At 38.0% G+C, this 19,148-nt stretch overlaps 3 protein-coding genes and 1 long non-coding RNA gene across 5 annotated transcripts in view; 2 read left to right on the plus strand and 2 right to left on the minus strand.

Annotated features, from left to right (window-relative positions):
• Positions 1–628, minus strand: part of LOC113463948 (uncharacterized) — a 4,819-nt gene extending 4,191 nt beyond the window's left edge. The window contains exons 1-2 of the long non-coding RNA XR_003388781.1: positions 554–628; positions 156–455 (exon numbers count right to left, since the gene is read on the minus strand). This is a non-coding gene — a long non-coding RNA (uncharacterized LOC113463948). The remainder of the gene's footprint in view (positions 1–155; positions 456–553) is intronic.
• Positions 1–14,560, plus strand: part of tsl (membrane-attack complex domain containing protein torso-like) — a 23,190-nt gene extending 8,630 nt beyond the window's left edge. The window contains exons 2-4 of one of the 2 annotated variants that reach the window (XM_018019724.2): positions 609–769; positions 11,639–12,299; positions 12,993–14,560. In XM_018019724.2, coding sequence (XP_017875213.1) covers positions 11,667–12,299; positions 12,993–13,388 — 1,029 coding nt within the window. In that variant the 5' untranslated portion in view covers positions 609–769; positions 11,639–11,666 and the 3' untranslated portion in view covers positions 13,389–14,560. The remainder of the gene's footprint in view (positions 1–608; positions 770–11,638; positions 12,300–12,992) is intronic. The other variant, XM_018019723.2, reaches the window with a different exon arrangement.
• Positions 14,561–14,773: 213 nt separating this feature from the next.
• On the minus strand, positions 14,774–17,085 carry LOC108622064 (tetratricopeptide repeat protein 5). The gene is made up of 8 exons (XM_018019720.2): positions 16,652–17,085; positions 16,237–16,587; positions 15,912–16,154; positions 15,781–15,834; positions 15,520–15,705; positions 15,206–15,372; positions 14,978–15,122; positions 14,774–14,917 (listed from the first exon to the last, which is right to left on the minus strand). The coding sequence occupies exons 1-8, from the start codon at positions 16,733–16,735 to the stop codon at positions 14,798–14,800; spliced, it is 1,350 nt and encodes a 449-aa protein (XP_017875209.1). The 5' UTR covers positions 16,736–17,085; the 3' UTR covers positions 14,774–14,797.
• Positions 17,086–17,260: 175 nt separating this feature from the next.
• The window catches only part of UBL3 (ubiquitin like 3), a 97,071-nt gene continuing 95,183 nt past the window's right edge, over positions 17,261–19,148 (plus strand). The window contains exon 1 of the mRNA XM_018019728.2: positions 17,261–17,684. Coding sequence (XP_017875217.1) covers positions 17,655–17,684 — 30 coding nt within the window. The 5' untranslated portion in view covers positions 17,261–17,654. The remainder of the gene's footprint in view (positions 17,685–19,148) is intronic.

Raw genomic sequence — 19,148 nt, forward strand, 5'->3', positions numbered from 1 at the left:
GAATTATTTATTATTTTAGAGAGTAAAAAGATTACGTAATGCTTTCAGTCTGCACATTGGTACTTTCTTTTTTTAACATCTGTGTCGATTATAAGAAACTAAAAGAAGGAATACTTGGATCTTGGACAATAACGCTACGAGTTACCACGACGTACAAAACATTTGCGGGTGTTACAAATCAGGCCCTTCCCCTCGAAGCTAGGGGTTGTCCTGGAACTAAGGCTGAATCGTTTTCCAGGATGTATCGAGTGGTCATTATTTTCCGAATCGAAATTTGTCCGTTTCAATAAGCGTTTGCGACTGCGTTCTCCGGTCTTTTTTTTGCATGTTCGGACCCAGTCTTATTTGACCTTCACATTTAATATTCGATCGCTTCTCTTAGACAATAATTTGGAGTTCACTATATATGAGTCACATTTCCATTTCTCTTTATCTTTATTGTAAATTGAATAATCCTTAGAATTGGGACAAAATAATTTATAATACATAAACAATATCCAAATCCGTATACCAAAGCATTGTAATTTAAATATGCTATTGCAAAATCACTTACTCATAAATTTAGAATGGAAACGTGAACTTCACGATTGGCTTCTCATATGGCGCAGGATCTGTTGTTCTGGCCAGGCCTGTGGCGCAAGAGGATCCTCGTTTCGCCAGGAATCTCGTCTGGCTGATAGTTAGTCGCGTATCGCAAGCGTGTTCGTGCAAATGTCACGGGACGAGCGTTGCCGATGCGGCAGGGAGAATTATTCATTCAGCCTTGCAGGTATCTTCTCTTTTTATGATAATCGCCGATACAGTGATGGCGCGAAATCGACGCTTCAGGGATTTTATAACCACGAAGCGAGACGTGCGTACCTTCCGTCCAAGGTGGACAAGAATTTTTTTCTTCTTTTTTGGTTGACGTTTTTAATGGATGCAAACAAATATGTCTCTATGCTTTTTTTGAGCTATCTGCATGTTTACTAACTCCATTATTAGTATGCTTTTGTATATGCCATTAATTGTTTGTTTTTTGTCAGAACTTGTGTTCATTTTTGTATGAACATTCAGAATAAACTCAAGTAAATCAGGTAATGCAGTTATGTTAATCTGGGACAGAAAAAGAGAAAGAGAGGAAACCTTTTTTCTCTTGGTAGGATTTGAAGCGGTAATAGGGTGGATGCGTGCGAGTATTCGCGGGAACGAGGTGCTCTTATGCGGCACAGTTCTAAAGATACACTTAAAATGCCTCTGTAAATGCCAGGCTGATTCTCGGGGATATAAGAGGAATACGAATAATCTTCTTCTCCCTCTCGGTGTACGTAGTTTGATAATGACACGGCGGTGAATAGTAAACGAGGTTTAGTACTGCCGTTGACCTGTAAAAATCTGCTCCCGCTTGCCTCGACGAGGGTTAAGGAAACGATTTATAAACCGAAGATGCGCAGACTGTTGCTTCTATCAAAGCGCAGGCTGTTCAAAATAATTTCAACAGGAAATTTATGACACAAGCATCGAGTAATAAAAAATGAATAATAATCTTCTAAGCATTTTCGTTATAGACATGCACACAGTTTATAAGTTACAAGATATTTTCAAAAATGTTTATAAAAAATCTGACATTTATTCCAAATTAGTAATCACCAGAGACTATTTTAATTGAAAGATGATTTAATTTTAGAATTATGCAAAAGTTATGAAAATTATACACATGAATTATCTGGTGAACGGATTTGACATTTTAATGAAACATCAATAAGATTCGATAATGTGGTAAGAATTTTTAACGGGATGTCGAAGGATCCGTTAGGTGGTAGTGCAAGTGGCACCACATTCACAGATACCGCGGACTCGTTATCAATCAGTCGTATACGTAAACGGTGTCGCGTTCAATATTGACGCGTGTGTAATTCGTGCAAATGCGTCGCATCGTAAACACAAATTGTTAGGATGCTAATAGATCATGGTTCGTTGGCCACGGATAACACCGTGTCCAGCATTGTATCGATTCCCGGCGGGAATGTGTGAAGTCGTTTGTTACGTAGAACATTTAATAGAAAAAATTTTAATCGTACGCTTGAACAAATGAAACTATTATGGTCAAAATGCTCGTGCCAAACTTTAATTTGTGTGATGATTGCAGCTTTTTGTTCATTCGAATTCTGTCCAATGTTAAATATTTTATATCAAACAAGATTTCGAAGTGGTTTGTTATTAATTCATTTGTGAAAATAGATTTATTATTAAATTAGTTTATTTATACGTATTTTAAAATAAAAAAAATTGTATCTCTATTGATACTGAACAAGAAAAATTTATATACTAAAAGCTTACAGAAATATTTACCGGTTTGTCATAAATAATTCAAAATCTCTATTTTATATTGTATCAAATTTCTATAAAAAAGCGATGACACAATATGAAATACTGAAGTTCGTTTTACTCTAAACTAGCTTTCGACTAATTATGTCCATTTGAATTAACAAGACAGTGGAGACGTTTGGCACGAGTGTGACGAATAGCAAAGTCGCAAGTAATTTAATAAGCGAACTGCTCCAGTTATCATTGTAATAGGGAGCGATTAACTTGGTCGCATTCCCGCGCACCCGTAACGTGGATAGCTGTTTACAAACTTACTTCCTAGCCGTAAAATATCTGTTCGTTTGTCTTTCGATAAAACTAACGTTTGCTTTTCACGACTGCATGCAGCTACTAATTTAAATTCATGAATCAGGTCTGTGAACGACCTCGAGAACATAACGAAGTTCAGTTGCAAGAAAAATATATTTTACCTACGTTATGTTAAACGTTCTATATTTATACTTGTCTTATTATATGTATAATGTAGAAAAATTGATGGAAAATTGGAACGAAAAATACGCCGCGATAGCTAAGATTATATGATTGACAGTGACTCGACGACTACTAGCTATCAGCTTCATTAGATAACAAACAATATTTGCTTTCAATTCGATAAAATGGAACAAAAAACTGCGATCATCTTTTATCTTTACTTGAAATTTTGTCAAATGAATATTTGTAGTTTTTGTAATTCCCAATTCGATCGTTCTAAAATTTGCAATGGAACCACGATTTTCTGTTGTACGAAGAAAAGAATAAATCGAACTATACGGTATAAGAGCAGCTGACACAAATGCGCACTCGTACGATTCCGTTCTAAATGTATTTCCCGTTCTCAGCGTCTCATTTTATACGGTTTTACAATTTTCTTCCGTTTTACTTATATCGTAGAGGCAAAACATCGCGTTACTGATAACAAGATAGACAACCGATCCAGGTTCATGTGTCACGTACTTGCATGTAGATGATAAAAAGCCACAGTGTTTTTATTTGTTACATGTACGTGCTAATCACGTTTGCGATAAAGTAGTACGAGTTCATTATCAACCATAAATAATCAGACTAATTTAAATGATATAATTTATTTCTTGAAACGATTCGGAAATTATTATACACAAATAATACGTGTATGTTTGAAATTAATTCAAAAGGAAAAAGGACAGCAATATTATTAAGATTATAGTTCTTGTAAACAGCAACTATTTACTGATAATTGAACAACTTGTAAATAATCTGAATATAAAAAAATCATGCAAATGTTTCGCAACGCAATAGATTCCGAGAATGTTTAATGGAAAGTTCTGTCAATGATGCTCTCTGAACTCATTCGTCAGAAATTTTAGTACTCGAGCGAAGATAAGCGACAGATCGTGTAAAAAATGTACTGCGCATCAAACGTTAGCTCAGAAAATACGCGTTTACAGACTAGTGCATTTGAATTCAATTTGATACTTAATCAATCGAAAGGATTCATCTTGTTTGTTCAGCTGCATGATCATACAAATTCTGACAAACGTCGAATTAAACAGTTTGAGTGTTTTAATAATTAATATGTAGAACAGTATGTCTTGATCTAAATTTAAAATTAAACACGATAAGAATTGTATAATCTTCTAAAAATGAAATGTTTGAAGAATTTCATCAAAACAGTATTAATTTACTTTTATGTATTTTAAATCCATTCTCCACGCTTTAAATGAAAACTGTGAAGACGGAAGATTCGTTTGACTAACAAGTCACGTAGAGCCGTGACGGTATCGTTGATTTAGTTTGGAATTAGTGCAACAAGTGTGCAGCGGCAACAAGTGCAGCGGTGATTGGTACTGCAACGTTGGCGGTTGCTCGCGTTATCTTCTGCCGTCTTGCAACAAGCGTCCAGTCAGTGACCCATAACAATTAGTACCGTGGGGGAAAGGGAGAGCCGCTGCCAACAGAAGGGGAATGTTGATTAACGGAAGTAGAATAAACTTGCGTGATCCGGTAGGGCAGCCCATCTGGACTTCTTGACCCTCGGCCTCTTCTCTTTCGCTCGCGTTATTTTTACACCGTCGAGCTTCTAACTCTGATTGTGCCAGTTAATTGGTTGAACGAGAATAATTCTTTCTCTGAACATCCCCAACCATTTAAGTTCGGACAGTCTATCGTTTAGAATGAATTTTGTATTCATGCATGTTAATAGTATTTATCGTTTACTGAAATATATATATATAGTTTAAATATTTATCAGAATATTGGCAAATATTGACATAATGAAAACAGCGTAAACGTGTAACGATATTTATATTTACATGAGTCTATACATATAAAGTGCGCATAAGTTACATGACACATTATACCATCAACGTAATATCAGCACAACGACATAATAATGCGACGCTATCATTCAACAACATAACGATGCGTGTACGAAGCTATAATCTAGCAATATCAGCATATCTATATTAATAAACCAACCGATGCGCAACAACAAACGCGTCGCACTTTATCCCCTGTATGATCGCAGTTTATTCAATCGTCGACGAATTACTTATTACAAAGCGAATAGAAATCAGATTTCAATGGATGGAACACAAGTCTGTAAACTGTGAGGTAACATTAATGAAAGTTTTCACATATATGAGCGAGCATTGATAAAATCGACAAAATAACTAAGAATCCAAGATATCTTCAAAGAGGAGAAAGAGACTGCAAAAAGTTCATGGAGCCTTCTGTTTGGGTTCGACAAAATAACGACGAATCCAAGGAGAAATGAAAGAGGAAAAGGAACAAAATGATAAAATATGAAACAATAAGAAATGCGTGCATCTTTGTCTCGATAGGGTCGTCGCGTTGTGTAGGTTTAAACGAAACCGTTTAACCAATGTCAAGCGTCGAAATGCGACCGATCGGAGAGAACGAAGTGCACGTGCACGAGTCAATGAGTAATCCCGCGAATATTTCGAGTATATTAACGATAAAGTCGGGACTCAGTTTTATCATGTCATATCTAGTCTTCCTTTCGGGTAACTGTCATTTCTTGAAATGTCAAGATGCTGGCAAATGCTAATATGCGAAAGAGTCAGACGATTCTCGTTCGTCAAGAATTTTAAAGCCGGATGTTTAACCATTTTCTCATAAGAATTGGGTAAAAAGTTTGGTATAAAATTATCTTTATATTAAAACCTAAAAAGATTTTCTGCATTCATTACAATATTATCAGAAATTGTCTGTCTATTGTTATTCCATTTATAGCACATATGATGTAAAATCGTTTGTGACTTTTGCGTGCGTCATGCACAGAACAAGCAGTTGGGAAGGAAAATAGATCACGACCAGGTTGGACGGGATCGCGGATTCTATTTACGAATTGCGTGTCTCCCTTTCTAAATCCGTCATACGATTGCAATGCGGGGTATGAAGGGAACACGTCATTTTCATCTGCGCCCGTGTCATTAACAGAAAAGATCGATGTGTTTGCTTTTAAGCGAGAGACTTTGTCTAACGAGATACATTAAGGGACTTGGAAAATAGTGAGAGCAAAGGTCAATCGAATAGCATGCATTGCAGCGTTTTGTGCGTTAGATGTCACAGATGGAGAAGCGTGACTTCTTATTAGATTTCTACAACAGACATTAATTGGTTCAGACATTCAAGTTTATATAAGAATTTAGAGAACAGAACTTGTCCTGGTTTGTCTTAGTTGTTTCAACGTTTTCGCGAGTCTGGAAAGTGACAACCTTGAATGAATGGAATTCTTGCTTGTAAGCTGATTGTGAGTGAAACCTAATAGTGCTCCGGTTCTTTCGAGATTTACGAGCCCGTTTTTTAAAATAATTCACGCAAAATTCATTTAAGCTAGGAAAACAGTGTGATCGTTCAAAGAAATCCAGTTCCAACTAGTCCTTCATTTTTTGTCACACTTCTTTCCTTTGCCACTTTGAGCCTGCCATTTTAGGGATACACATATTACGAAGAACGCGAACTCGATAGATCTGTAAATAATGAGCACGTAGTAACGCGCACTTAAAGTGCACCTGCACTGTGATTCACGATCGCCAATAATTGTGATAATCATTTGTCTTTCCTCCGTTTCTCTAAATTTTCTGTCTCCTATGCAGCGTGCGTCCAAACGTCTTGGGAGTTGAATGCAAATTACAGGCTTAACTATGTAACTAGCTTCAACTTTGCTAAATCACTCGAATAATCGTAAATCTGCGTGCGGCCACGAGGAAAGCAGCTGCGAGAAAGTCGATAATTACAAACGACAAACGATTTGCAAACTCATTCGTCAAATTGGAATTTAAAAAATGCCGCTATATTCTAAATATTCACATTATAATTTGACAGAATCTTTAATATAATGATTGATGCGATAATGGATGGATGGACATAATATTTAATACAAGAATTGATACAATATTTCATACAGTAACTCATACATTAATTCACTTTGATAATAGAGGCCAGAAAAATTGTTTTAGATCAACATTGAAGTATGCGTTCAGTTTTTAATATTCTATTATATATAGCTTTATACATTACAAACTGCAGTTATAATTTTTTCTACACATTCATGTTCTTATACGTTCGCTATTGTTTCTTTTGTAATATCGATTCAAATTGTACTCGGTGTCACACTAATGAAACCATTACTCGTGCAATAAACTAGCCACTAGCGCGTAATGACTGTTTTATTTAAATCGTAGCCGATTGAAAAGACATCTCGCCTGGAGTATGATTCGTTTGTGGCACCGCTTCCGGTGTCTAATCCGCCGCGCGGAGATCCCTTTCGCTATGCCGCGGCGCGCTACTTAAACAATTCCTCCCCATTTGCTTCTGCGTCACGTAAGTAGAACTCGCCTCTTGTCGACAACTGAATCGCACCAGCCGCGTGCACTCGATTGTTCTTCCAATGGTGATTTTTTCATGCCCACGGCCATTCGTCGCGTTACTTACGCGCGTCCGCGTATGGAAACGCATCGATTTCGTTCACAACGGTGTCCCTCGTTCGACGTTCGACATTCTCCTTAGACGCTGCCGCATCCCCGACGCATCCTTTTCTACGACAAGGTACGATTTTACCGGTTCTAATGATCGTCGACGTGCGGTTAGGTGGTGTTTTTCAAATGACAGCTACATCGATCGCGGTTGCTGTGACAGCGTTACCACTGATTTTAGAAAATGCAATGCATTTGGAATCTCGACTATCTGAATATCGATTACCCAAACACCGATTATACGTTATACCACTAGTGTTGCATAGTAATTCAATTCTGATTCTCATATCCTTCAATTATCCGAGTTCGATTATTCAATTACTCTATCAAGCTGAACATAATTATTTCGGATAACAAAGGTCCTACTGTAATACAATTTCGTCATTTGCATTATGTTATTGGTACTCGATACAAGAGACAAACTCTTAACATCTTTGCGTTTTTGTTCCATATACACAAAGCTGCAAATGATGAGATACACTTTCAGAAAAATCAATCCCGTTATACTGATTCAATACATGTAACAGGTATACATGTATTACAAGATAAAATACACTCTTTAATCTTGCTTATAAGACATAACGCAGACATGTAAACGTGCACCTGGAAAGTTACGAAATTCCCCCTTTAAAATCGACGAGGTCGTTTATCTTGCGGCAACGTCTCCCCCGTGCCGTCGGCCGTTCGATGCATAACACCTATTACACAACGGTTTATAAATGCCTCGGTGCAGCATCGCGCGCAAGAAACATCGTTGAGGCTGCTTACGCGAAAATTTCACGAGACTTTCTACGCGTTACGCTCGGTCGAAGACGTTCGTCGCGCGCCAACGCCAAACAATTACACAGTTCCTCGTTTCAACGATTTTTAAGCCATAAACGTGATTACATTTCACGGAGCGATTGCTCACGCGGCTTACGGGGAACCGATGAGTTTCCCTTTCGCCGTCCTTGAATTTTCAAGGAGAATGTCAATTTGGTTCGAGAACGAAGCGAAGGCGGGAACAATGCGTGGTGCATGCACGAGGAATGCGTGAACTTCACCCGTTTAGTACGCCCCTGAACTTCTAATCGCGGCAACAAACCACTTTCCTTCGCTTAATGGAGGATGGCGAAAGTGGACCCTGTTCCACTTCCGTTTCACTAATTTGGAAGCCCCGCTGTCTCCGACTCCGTGTATACATGTTGCATACTCTCTTCAATGGAATTCTTATTGAGTGCCAAGATTTAATTTTGTACGTCAGTTTGATTTGACTTTGTAATTTTACATGTCTTATCAACTTCGTGATTTCATCCCTTATCTTAATTTCTCATTGTACATCAAATGAATATACTCCAGATTTCTATGAACTGTTTCATGTAGAAAGGAATAAAAACCGATTATCATCTTGGATATATAAGATTTCACAAAGTTTTTACAATTGATTTTTTTGTCAACTCATTTATTTAATGCAATATTAATTTATCAGACAAGAAATACTTAATTAAGAAATGAACGAAGGTAGATTGTTTTATTCACTTCTTAAGCAAAGACAGAATACTTATTCCTTGACGTTGACGTTAATAACTTCGCATACTTTCCTTTGTACTTACGTACTAAAAAGGTAACGATGAAATCACCTTGAGGCGCCGATTTTGTACGACGGAACACTTTGTTGTTACATCTCATAAATATGCACGGTACTTTCGTTCGCAACGCCATTTCTGTAAATCCGGGTATATGGAACGATTTTCTTCTTGAGATAAGTCGACGAAAAGTTCCCCATTATGTGGGTGGGTGATTCCAAATCACGTTGGAGTATGATTGATAGGTGGCTGCTAAACTTGCAATCTATGCTTAACGTTTACATGCATCAGCGTTTATTACAAGTAAAATGTGTTTTTAGTTCTCGCTTGCTTTTATTACCCAGTATCCTGATCCCCATATTCTTCATATTTTTATTATTTATATTATTTTAACGTCATTATAAAATTAATCCACGTACTTAATTCAATTAAAATTTTATTTCATAACAGCGATCAGAGAATGCATCCTCTGCATGATTTCAGTATACACATGTAGACAAAAGAAGCGATATTAATCTTACTCGCGTGCTGTAAGGAATCTCGCATACTTGCTTAATGCTCATTACATAATGCTTACAATCGTACGTTTTTGTTTTACACGCTTTCAATATCGTGCGCCGTATTTGTGCTTACGATGTGATGTTGCAACCTCGATTCGTTCTTTATTAAAATTGACAATATTATGTAATACAATATAAATACACCTGTGGCAACTTTTTGTATGATAATAACTTTTGTGCAAAATGAAACGTTTATGGTTTCAGTTAAAACAAATATACTTTCGATTTTGTTTTATGCTTTAGATTATTCTTGTTGTATTTCTGCATACTTTTATACATCACATGCAATATTATTATTTATATCTTCTGCACATTTCATTTTTTCAAATAGAATTTTCCAAATAGGGAAAATTAATTAAATACATTGAACACTAAATTTATTGCAAAAATCTGTACTCGAATTATAAATGATCATCAAATCACGGTGATTATCACAGTGCGAATGAATAATTGAGTAATCTAACATAGAGAAGTGTTCAATGAGTATGTAATTACCTACGATATTCCTCCAGATGATCGTCAATGCAAAACAGTTGTTGCTAGGACGACTGCCAGGTTGGAAGGAATCCAACGGTCCAGAACGACCTTCGAGCATCGCGCGATCCGTGCATAGGCAAAATCACTGTAACCAGCTTACGATAAAACCTTGCTCTTGAAACACTTTCTCATGGTTATGTCTGCCTATGTACATACATATAGCACAATAAAGATGGAACATTGAATGAATAACCTTCGGGTGTTGCATGATTAATTACGACAATCATTCAGTAGATAATGAATGTAATGAATTTGATTACTTTGTGATGATACGGTATGAAAAATGTTATTTTTCATTTGAAAAACAGCTAAACTTCAATATCTCGTGTCAAGTACTTAACAGTTCACAGAAAAGACAATAATTAAAAATACGAAAATTACACTGGGTTGTCTGGAAAATTCGTACCGATTTAGATAGAAAATTTACTGAATTATGTATAATATTTAATATTGTACATAATACTCGATGTTTAGTTTAATGTACATTCCAAACCGGCGTAGTCCTTATTTTATTCCGAACAATCATCGTCTGGAATTAAATGTAATAACTACGATTTTTGCTTTACTTTGTAACATATTTTTTTATTAAATATCAGCTAATTTTACTAAATAACTATTCCCAACGATGCCTGAAATATCACCTTTCGGGATATTAAGGAGCGCCATAACGACCCGAAGGTAGGTGGCATGTCCAACAGGCTACTGCGTACCCTTACACACGTACATGTAAATTCTACATTTTTAACTTGTTTTGTTAATATAATTGTACCATTTGCACTTTATTAATGTCCTGATATGCTCAGACCTGTTCTAATGCCGATTAGCAAAAAGCAGCACGAACTCTCCGGACAACCCAATATAATATCTTATCCTTGAAACAATTGACTACTGGTTATATTCGTATGCAGTGCTTCCAGTTATAATAGTGAAGAATTGATTTGATTCTAATCAACTATTCACACGGAAGTGTGCCTTGGGCTTTTCGTTGTCGAACAATCTCTGTGAAACGTACCGTTAACACCTAGCGGCTCATAAACCGTAGTCAGCGTGCATGCTGGAGATCAATCTCGTCGCGTAATACATGTTTATCGAGAAGCACGCATCGTGTGTAGTCGGCGAACCGAGACGAACGACTGATCGTGAAAACTCTTCCGTTGAAAAAACCGCCCTTTTGAGATATTTCTCGATAAAAAGAGGAAATTGCTTTAAGCATACATGACAGACTTTGTTGCAAAATAAATCATTACTATTGTGAAATTATAAAATAAAATCTACATTGATGTTTACAACCTTTCAAAATAATGATGTGTATTATACTTTGATCTCATGCTTGTGTCCTTATCCAAGTTTTTAAAAATGTATAAAATCAACAGTTTGTTTCTAACTTTGTTTGTTTGTTGTTTGTGTAGTTGTATGAATAAAGGAAGAGTTTTCAAGAGTCATCGCTAGTTTCTCAGGCTTCCGTATTACGGAAATGAAGTCAAGGCGAATAGTACTTATATTTTTAATTGACATTGTAACACGCAAGGTCTCATAGAATTTCTTGTGTTCGAGTCAGATGTCAAATAATTATCTCCTTTGTTTCTTATCTAAATCCATCCTATTTCAGTCACGATCGTTCCACAGTCTCACAATTAGAGAAATCTCGTTGCAGGTGATTTCGCCGCAGGCAGCCGCGAGAGATGTCGCGCACGCGATTCGTGCTCCTGGCGTGGTCGATCGCGTTGCTGACGGGCATAAGTCTCAGTAGTGAGACGCAGAAACCGCGTCTTGGCGGCGCCGTGAATATCTTCAGCCGCTACGGCTACCTCAGCATCAGCATGAGGGTAGTCCCGAGGAACGACACAGACACCTGGATCTTCCGCGAGCCAACGCTAGATGTTTTCAGGAATCCGGATCCGGTGGTGATTAGGTCCCGCCAACAGACGGCCGTCTTCGACGGCGAGTTTCACATGGAGTTCTGCGACAACGTTCGCCAACTCCTGCAGGCCTATTTCCGGGACTTCGCGTTCGAACGACTGGAGAGGCCGTGGCGTGCGTTCACCGCCAGCTGGTCGAAAGCCGCGATTGCCCGGCATTTGGGCATCAACTCGTCGTTCATCACCGGCGATTATTGCTACGTGCTGGTGCGCGTCGCCAGGTTCCGCGAAAACCAGAAACTGGCTGGAACCGCGGACACGATGATCCTCGATGAGTCCGTTCTCCGGGAAACGGAAAACATCACGGTCGGAGACACTGCGAGCGTGGTGCGGTTCATCAAACACTTCGGATCACATTACATCGCCGCTTACGTCACTGGAAACTCTTTGTATCAGGTGAGAGCAAACAAACATTTTACGATGAAGGACAGTGATAAGACTTGAAGATTTATTTTCTCATTAACATACGTAATATTTGTTTCGTTAAAGGAACTAAATTATGTAACTTTCATAACAATACGATAAATAACTGATCTGTTATTAATTGATAATGCTCCTTGTGGGGAAACACCAAGAAATTTATAACTACACGTTAATAAATCTTTCGCTTCCGTTAATTAAATTGATTAGCTTGTCGTTTAAATCATTTATTCTTTGAAAAACGTTCATGCAACCGATCGCTTAAACATAATGGTAAGCACTTCGACCAACGTATCTCGTTTTACAACTTGCGCAAGAACAATAATCGATGATTTATCGACGCGGCAAGTTTATTGCTACAAGGTTCACTTCCGAGAATCCATTTGAATCTTCCCCTGACATTATCACAGCGGTACCATTCGCGTTACAGAACGTTGCCAAACAGAACCGCCTGTAACATTTAATCGTTCTCTTCTTATGGGCCAAATTATAGCCTTAAGTAATGCGTGTGTGGTGCAACGTTACTATTACATATCCCGTTCCGACAGCGAATTTTAAAGAATCAATCATGACGTTGATGAGCGTTCCGAGTCATTAGCAATAGAAAAATGTATATCAATAAATTCTCATCAATTTTTTTAATTAATAGCAAAAACTTGATCGTTTCAGGTGTTCGTATACTCACCGCAAGCGTACTTGCGGATCAAGGAGCGGCTGAAGACGCGCGGCGTGGCGAGCCTATCGAATCTGGAGTTGAGCAACTATTTCTCGCCGTGGTACGCGGAGCACATGGGTTCGATACAGTCGGCGAGCGGAAACCGCACGGTCGAGACATGGGCGGTGGAACGTCTGCGAAACCAATATTACATTTTCTCGTACGCGAGCCTACTGAAATTGCACGGCGACGCGATGCTGCTGAAGCAACTGGACGGGTTGCTGGTGAACGAGGCATTGCTTCAGCTGCAGCTACGGACGCTGGCGCCGATTTTCAAGGACCCGCTGAGACGCGACTGGTTCCTCGAGGTGATCGACAATTACTTTAAGCTATGGGAGGTGAACATGTGAAAGAAAAAACGTTGATGCACCCTTCGTTTCACGTAACGGGATGTACGTACCGCTCGAATACGCGCGTGGAAGGCGACGGTATAAGTGTACGTACGCATTTACCGGAAAAGGTGATGACCGATGATGACTCGAACGAAGAATTTCTCACTGCTACAGTATTCGAAGAGTCAGTCATGCAGTCACGGTCCCCTCGAAAGTTCACTATTGTTTCTCCGTTTAATAAAACGCTAGGATTTAAGAGAGAAACGCCCAACTACAATGTTGTTATTAAATAAGTATTTATTACTATAATCGACCATAGAAGACATTTTTATACAAACGTTTTAAATATATATATATTATATGTATATCACAAGCAATTTTCGCAGAAGTGACTGAAAAAATGGGCGAACTTCCCGTTCCCGTGTTTTGTCGTTTTAGTCTTGATATTACTTCTCTTCCATCTTTGTCTAAGCTCTTTAAAAAACTCGGGAACGGAAGTCGCTGTCTTTTTTCTTGTTTTTCGCGTCGAGTTTTTTTCCCCGAACGTGAAATTCGATAAACGAATGACGTTTCAAAATAAATATACGCATGATGTTTATTAGCTTATAAAGTTATGGACGTTTTCCAACCGATTTTTGAACGATTCAATGTGAGTATTTGAGTGTAAAAACAATGGTTAGTACGTGTATCAGATGAGGTGTTTATTGGCACGATGAAACGACTGAGTGGAACCTAGAAGAAAAAAGTCAGTTCGCTCGGTTTGATACGATACTCCTCGCGTTTGATTAATTGGCGACTTTTTTCATAAACCTAGTTATAACAATAAACATAATAAAAGTGCGAAACAAGTTGGTTAAAAAGAATGCTCAAAGATCATTTGAAAAATACACTAAGGTGTATTATAAAAAATCAGTATTTTTATATCGATTCAGTTGTACTATATATAAAAACTATACTGTAATTGTCATACTTATGAGTTAACAGAAGGAACTTGAAAAATGCGTACTAATAAAAGTATAAAACTTTGTAGATTGGGCTACGTGTAAAAATCTGTATTGCTTGTACGTAAACCAATCAGTAGTTCGGATTCTTCAAGTTTCTTTTTCTTGGTTAACATAAGAATAAAATATAACGATACTTATATGACGTGAACTTTCGTGTAAAAAGAGAGTAAAATTATGTAAAAGGTTTTTAACTTGAACGATATCTTCCTAAACGCGCAACAATCGTAAGTGTATTGGCCTATCTCCAGAGATATTGACTGTAGTAAGAATCGTATATAATCCTATGAATAATAATACTTAGATCGAAGATTTGAATATCACATTAACTTTTGATGGTGACATTGATTCAGATTTCGAGTGAAAGGAAACTTTACCACTAGCTACGTTCCACTAGAAATTCGTGAACGAATATTTATGCAAATCTCAATCGTGTTTTTTGAACGTGTATAATTTTGCGGATACTTCTTTCTCCCTACCCAATTTTCTTCCATTAACAACCATTATAACTGGAGTTTCAACACGTATAGATTTAAAGTCAAAGTCCTGAAACAAAATATTACGTAATTTATTTGACGACAAATATTTGTATGTGGTAATACTAACGTTGTTCAGGTAAGAGAATTTTTGATGAATTACAAAAGGTTCAGGTATAGCAACAGAATCTCCCACTGCGACTCCACGGCCTTTTGCAAGATTGTAGACTGTTACAGCGATACATATTTTCTCTTCGTCAACGAGACAAAAAGTGCTAAAAGAATTATATATAAATATGCATTTTATTATTTCTCTTAATTTTGGATGTTTCTTCAAATTTTCGATTGTTCGACTCACAAGGGTACACAATCTTCTATCCAGCATATTACTTTTCCAAATATAACTTTCTCTGGATTTACACCGACTGATAAGTCTTTTAGCGATACTAAATCTAGCTTTATAGTCTCCTGGCCCGAAGTAAAAGAGCCACCCTTATATGGTCCCAAATGCTTAACATCCAATGCCTACATTTAATCAGAAACCTATAAATACGTATAGGTACCAGCATCATATATTAAGCTTGTAGAATCTTATCGGAAGAAAGAGAGCTTGAACACATTCTGTGATAATCATATAAAACAAGGTGTATTATTTAGAAAAGAACTAGATACCCTTATCATTTGGTACAGTTTCTTCGGCTTTACTCTTCCTTTATTGTTTATAGCATTTTGCACATCTTTTAAATATTGTAACAATTCGTCCTTCTTGTTACGTGGTCTTTCCCATGTTGGATCTAATTGCATTGCTCGATCAAACGATTCGAGTGCTAAACTGTACTCTTCTTGATACCTTGAGGCCTAACATAATTTAGTTAAACAAATGCCAAATATTAAGCAGCGTCGATATTCTGTAAAGTAATAAAATATACTTACTACTGCCTTATTGTGAAATAAATCAGGACTACTTTTAGCTATAACGTCTTTTTCCTAAAAATAATTTAATTATCTCTAATTGTTAAATAAATAATGAAAGTTTAAGAGAGTTAGCATCGCAATTAACTTACTGCCTGTGCATAAGCTGACATGCACAGTCGTAAGACAGCGGGGTTTTGTGCAATTGTAAAAAAGGAAGACAAATAGGCATTTCCTAAGACTGCCCAGGACACTCCATCAGTTGCATCAAGACTAACCGCTTCTTTAGCAGACTCCACGCCCTTTTGTATATTTTCTATTCGTTGCTCATCGCTACAAATTGTTTCTTGTCTAAGTACCATTGACAAATTTCTCAATGACACTTTATTCTTACCCTAAAATGTTCATTATCATTGTATAATAGTGTCTGAAGACCTAATCATAATTATAAATAATAATGAGAAAATAATGTTTTACATGACGTAAAGCTCCCACAAAACAATTCTTTGCTGTTTGAATATCATCATTTTTCCAATAACATTCTCCTAATTCATTCCATGCTTCTACTAAATTAGGTTCTAGTTTTACTGCTTTAGTTAACAATTCTTCTGCCTGAGGTATAAAGCGTTCTGTGACATTTAGAGCCTTCCCTTTCAGGTAGTAATACTTTGCTCTCGATCCATCAATTTCATATCCCTTACATTCATCAAATTTGTTTATGGTATCCTTCATTTCCTTTTCAACATCTTGATTTTTTTTAATCGCCTCTTCAATCGAGTGATTTTCAAAATAGTGATCACGAAAGAGATATAGTGCATTTACTCTTTCCTAAAATAAACAGAAGTTTTATATAATAATTGTTTGATTATCATCATGAAATCAGTGTGCATACCGTCAATGCTACAATAGGGTCTTCTTTAACAATGTTTGCAGATTTCGCTCCTGCAACCACTTTATCATCTATAATTGCGGACATTTTTAGAAAATATTTCCATAAGCAATTTGTCACAGAAATTTCATTGTGCGTCAGATACACACAGAGTTTTTTGTTTTATACATAATTTCCAGTTGTATACATGCGGGACAGCGAAGTAGAATAACGTATCATTCGAAACTGTCAAAATATTAATGCTCGCAGTCTCGTAGAGCAATCGAGTTAGGTTATGGAGCGACTTAAAAGGTCATTTACAAGAATATTAAGTACAATTATTAACCATTACCCTCTACTGAAAAACTATAAATTCGTATGGTTTGCAAAAATTATATAAAAATATTAAATACAGCAACAATACAAAAATAATTATTTATTGCTTAAAGAACATCCGTAGTGTTATGAATAGACTCTTATAAACTCATAACACATGTTTCCGGTAAGCTTCGTTCGCAAATCCGATTTAGTTTTCAAATAGACCGCGCGTGGCACTACTGTCGGTCCTCCCACTGCCACCTGTCGCGAGCATCGAACGCGTCAACTAGTCCAATCGCGTACTCCGTGACCGAAGCTTCCCCGGAAAGCTGCATCGTCTCAGCATCGCCATTTTATGTGTTTGGCTCTGAGACTGGGACGGTGGGTGCGTGCGGTGCAAATTACAGATCGTAATTCCGTGCATTGTCTGCAAGATGTTACCCAAATACTTTGCACCCGACATGTACAAGTAACGACAGGTGTCGGAGGTGTGTGATCGGGCAGCGCGAAGGCTCGGGCCGAAATGGTCCCGGAATAGTGAGCTGTGCGTGAGTGTGTTTTCATCGAGTAAAGTGCGTCGCACCACTGCTGGTCTTTTCGCCGCTGCTGTCATCGTTTGTTAACATATCTGTGCCATTCGGAGAGCGGGCTTTGGGTCAAATTACGGACGGCCTCTGGATTCCCAGCGACACCTTCGCCACCATCTACGATGAGTTCGCGCAACATACCCTCAGACAAGGTGAGTCTTGTCACTTGCTCTAATATGTCTACCGCACCCTTCCGCGCCTCCTTTATCCTTCGCATCCACGCAATACCGTTCGATACCAATCTGTTTGCTATCGTTCTACTTTGTCAATCGCGCTTTTATATTCCAAATCATGGCCCACGTCAGTGCCTGAAATTTCTGGTCGGATCAATGAGATACCTTCTCGCGCCTATCGGCCACCACTTTTTCCGATTAAGCAGCGGATGTGCACCCTCGCAAAACTGATACGGATATCTTTCCTTTTGTTTTCGTTGTACACCACTTTATCTACCCATTTCCTTCCAAGTATAAGCTACTATTTCTCATTCATTAAACAAAAAATTCCGATACGTCGAACGTGAATAAAACCTGTTCTCGCAATCTAGTGACAATTTATATCGTATTTTACACTCGTATCGATTGTGCGAGTATTAATGGTACGCGTCGTTGGTTAAATTTACTCAACAGCCGGCCGGTTCTCTTGTCTGTCATAAATTCCCTCCCGCGACTAATTAATCGGCAGAGGGTTAGCTTTGATTGCGATTCTGTTTCGTTTGAACGACCACAATTTCACCAGTACTTCTTTCCTCTTGTCGTCGAGTGCTCACGTTCGCCGAGTCGTTCTATCCCGCCATACAACCCCTCCCCTCCGCCTTGTTCTCTTTCCAACTCTATGAATTAATTGTGTCGTGAAAGCCGTGACAGTACGTTCTCCACGCTTTGTGACTTACACCGATCGTATATTTTTTTTGTCACTCTCTTTCGCACAAAGTCATCGCGTAAAGTACACTCGTAGCCGGTCCGACGAGGCTTAATTGGCACCAATCGGAGACGAGACGACACGACGAGGTGCTTTATCCCCTCGCGTCTCCTATCGATTCCTTCACCTTTTGTTTCGCATCCCGATATTATTAAATCAACGGCCGTGTGCGGCAGCGGCGCGATCGTTTGCGCATCCTCAACTGCGGCCTGAAGAATAGATCGACAGACTGCCTGCTCAGGCCAGCTAAAAATAGCTCGTATCCAAAATTCACAAGCCATCGATAGGCCGTAATGTAGATGCAAATATTTGCGTGGCCGCTTTTCGCGCCGATTATCCACGGCTATTTTCGTGGCCCGTCATAACCCCTCCCCAAGTAATTAATTGCCTGTATGGATTATACTTGGTCGTGTTCGGCCAGTATTTACGTAGTTTAACGAAGAAAATCGAAAGCGAAACATCAACCATCGGTTCAAGCGACGGCGAACATTTTTATTCGTTTATTTTGAAAGTGGTGTGAGTCCATTTTTGAAAAAAATGAGATATCACGTAATTCATGCTTAATTTAGCATGAATTACGTGATATCTCATTTTTCTCAAAAATGGACTTACACCACTTTCAAAATAAACGGTCCATATAAACGTGTCCGAATCGACGAGAAAGGTAAACGAAGATAGCAGGTCCTTCTGAGGTTCGT

This window comes from Ceratina calcarata, unplaced genomic scaffold (assembly GCF_001652005.2).
Source record: "Ceratina calcarata isolate Rehan_Ccalc_2016 unplaced genomic scaffold, ASM165200v1 scaffold203, whole genome shotgun sequence".
Taxonomy (NCBI): domain Eukaryota; kingdom Metazoa; phylum Arthropoda; class Insecta; order Hymenoptera; family Apidae; genus Ceratina; species Ceratina calcarata.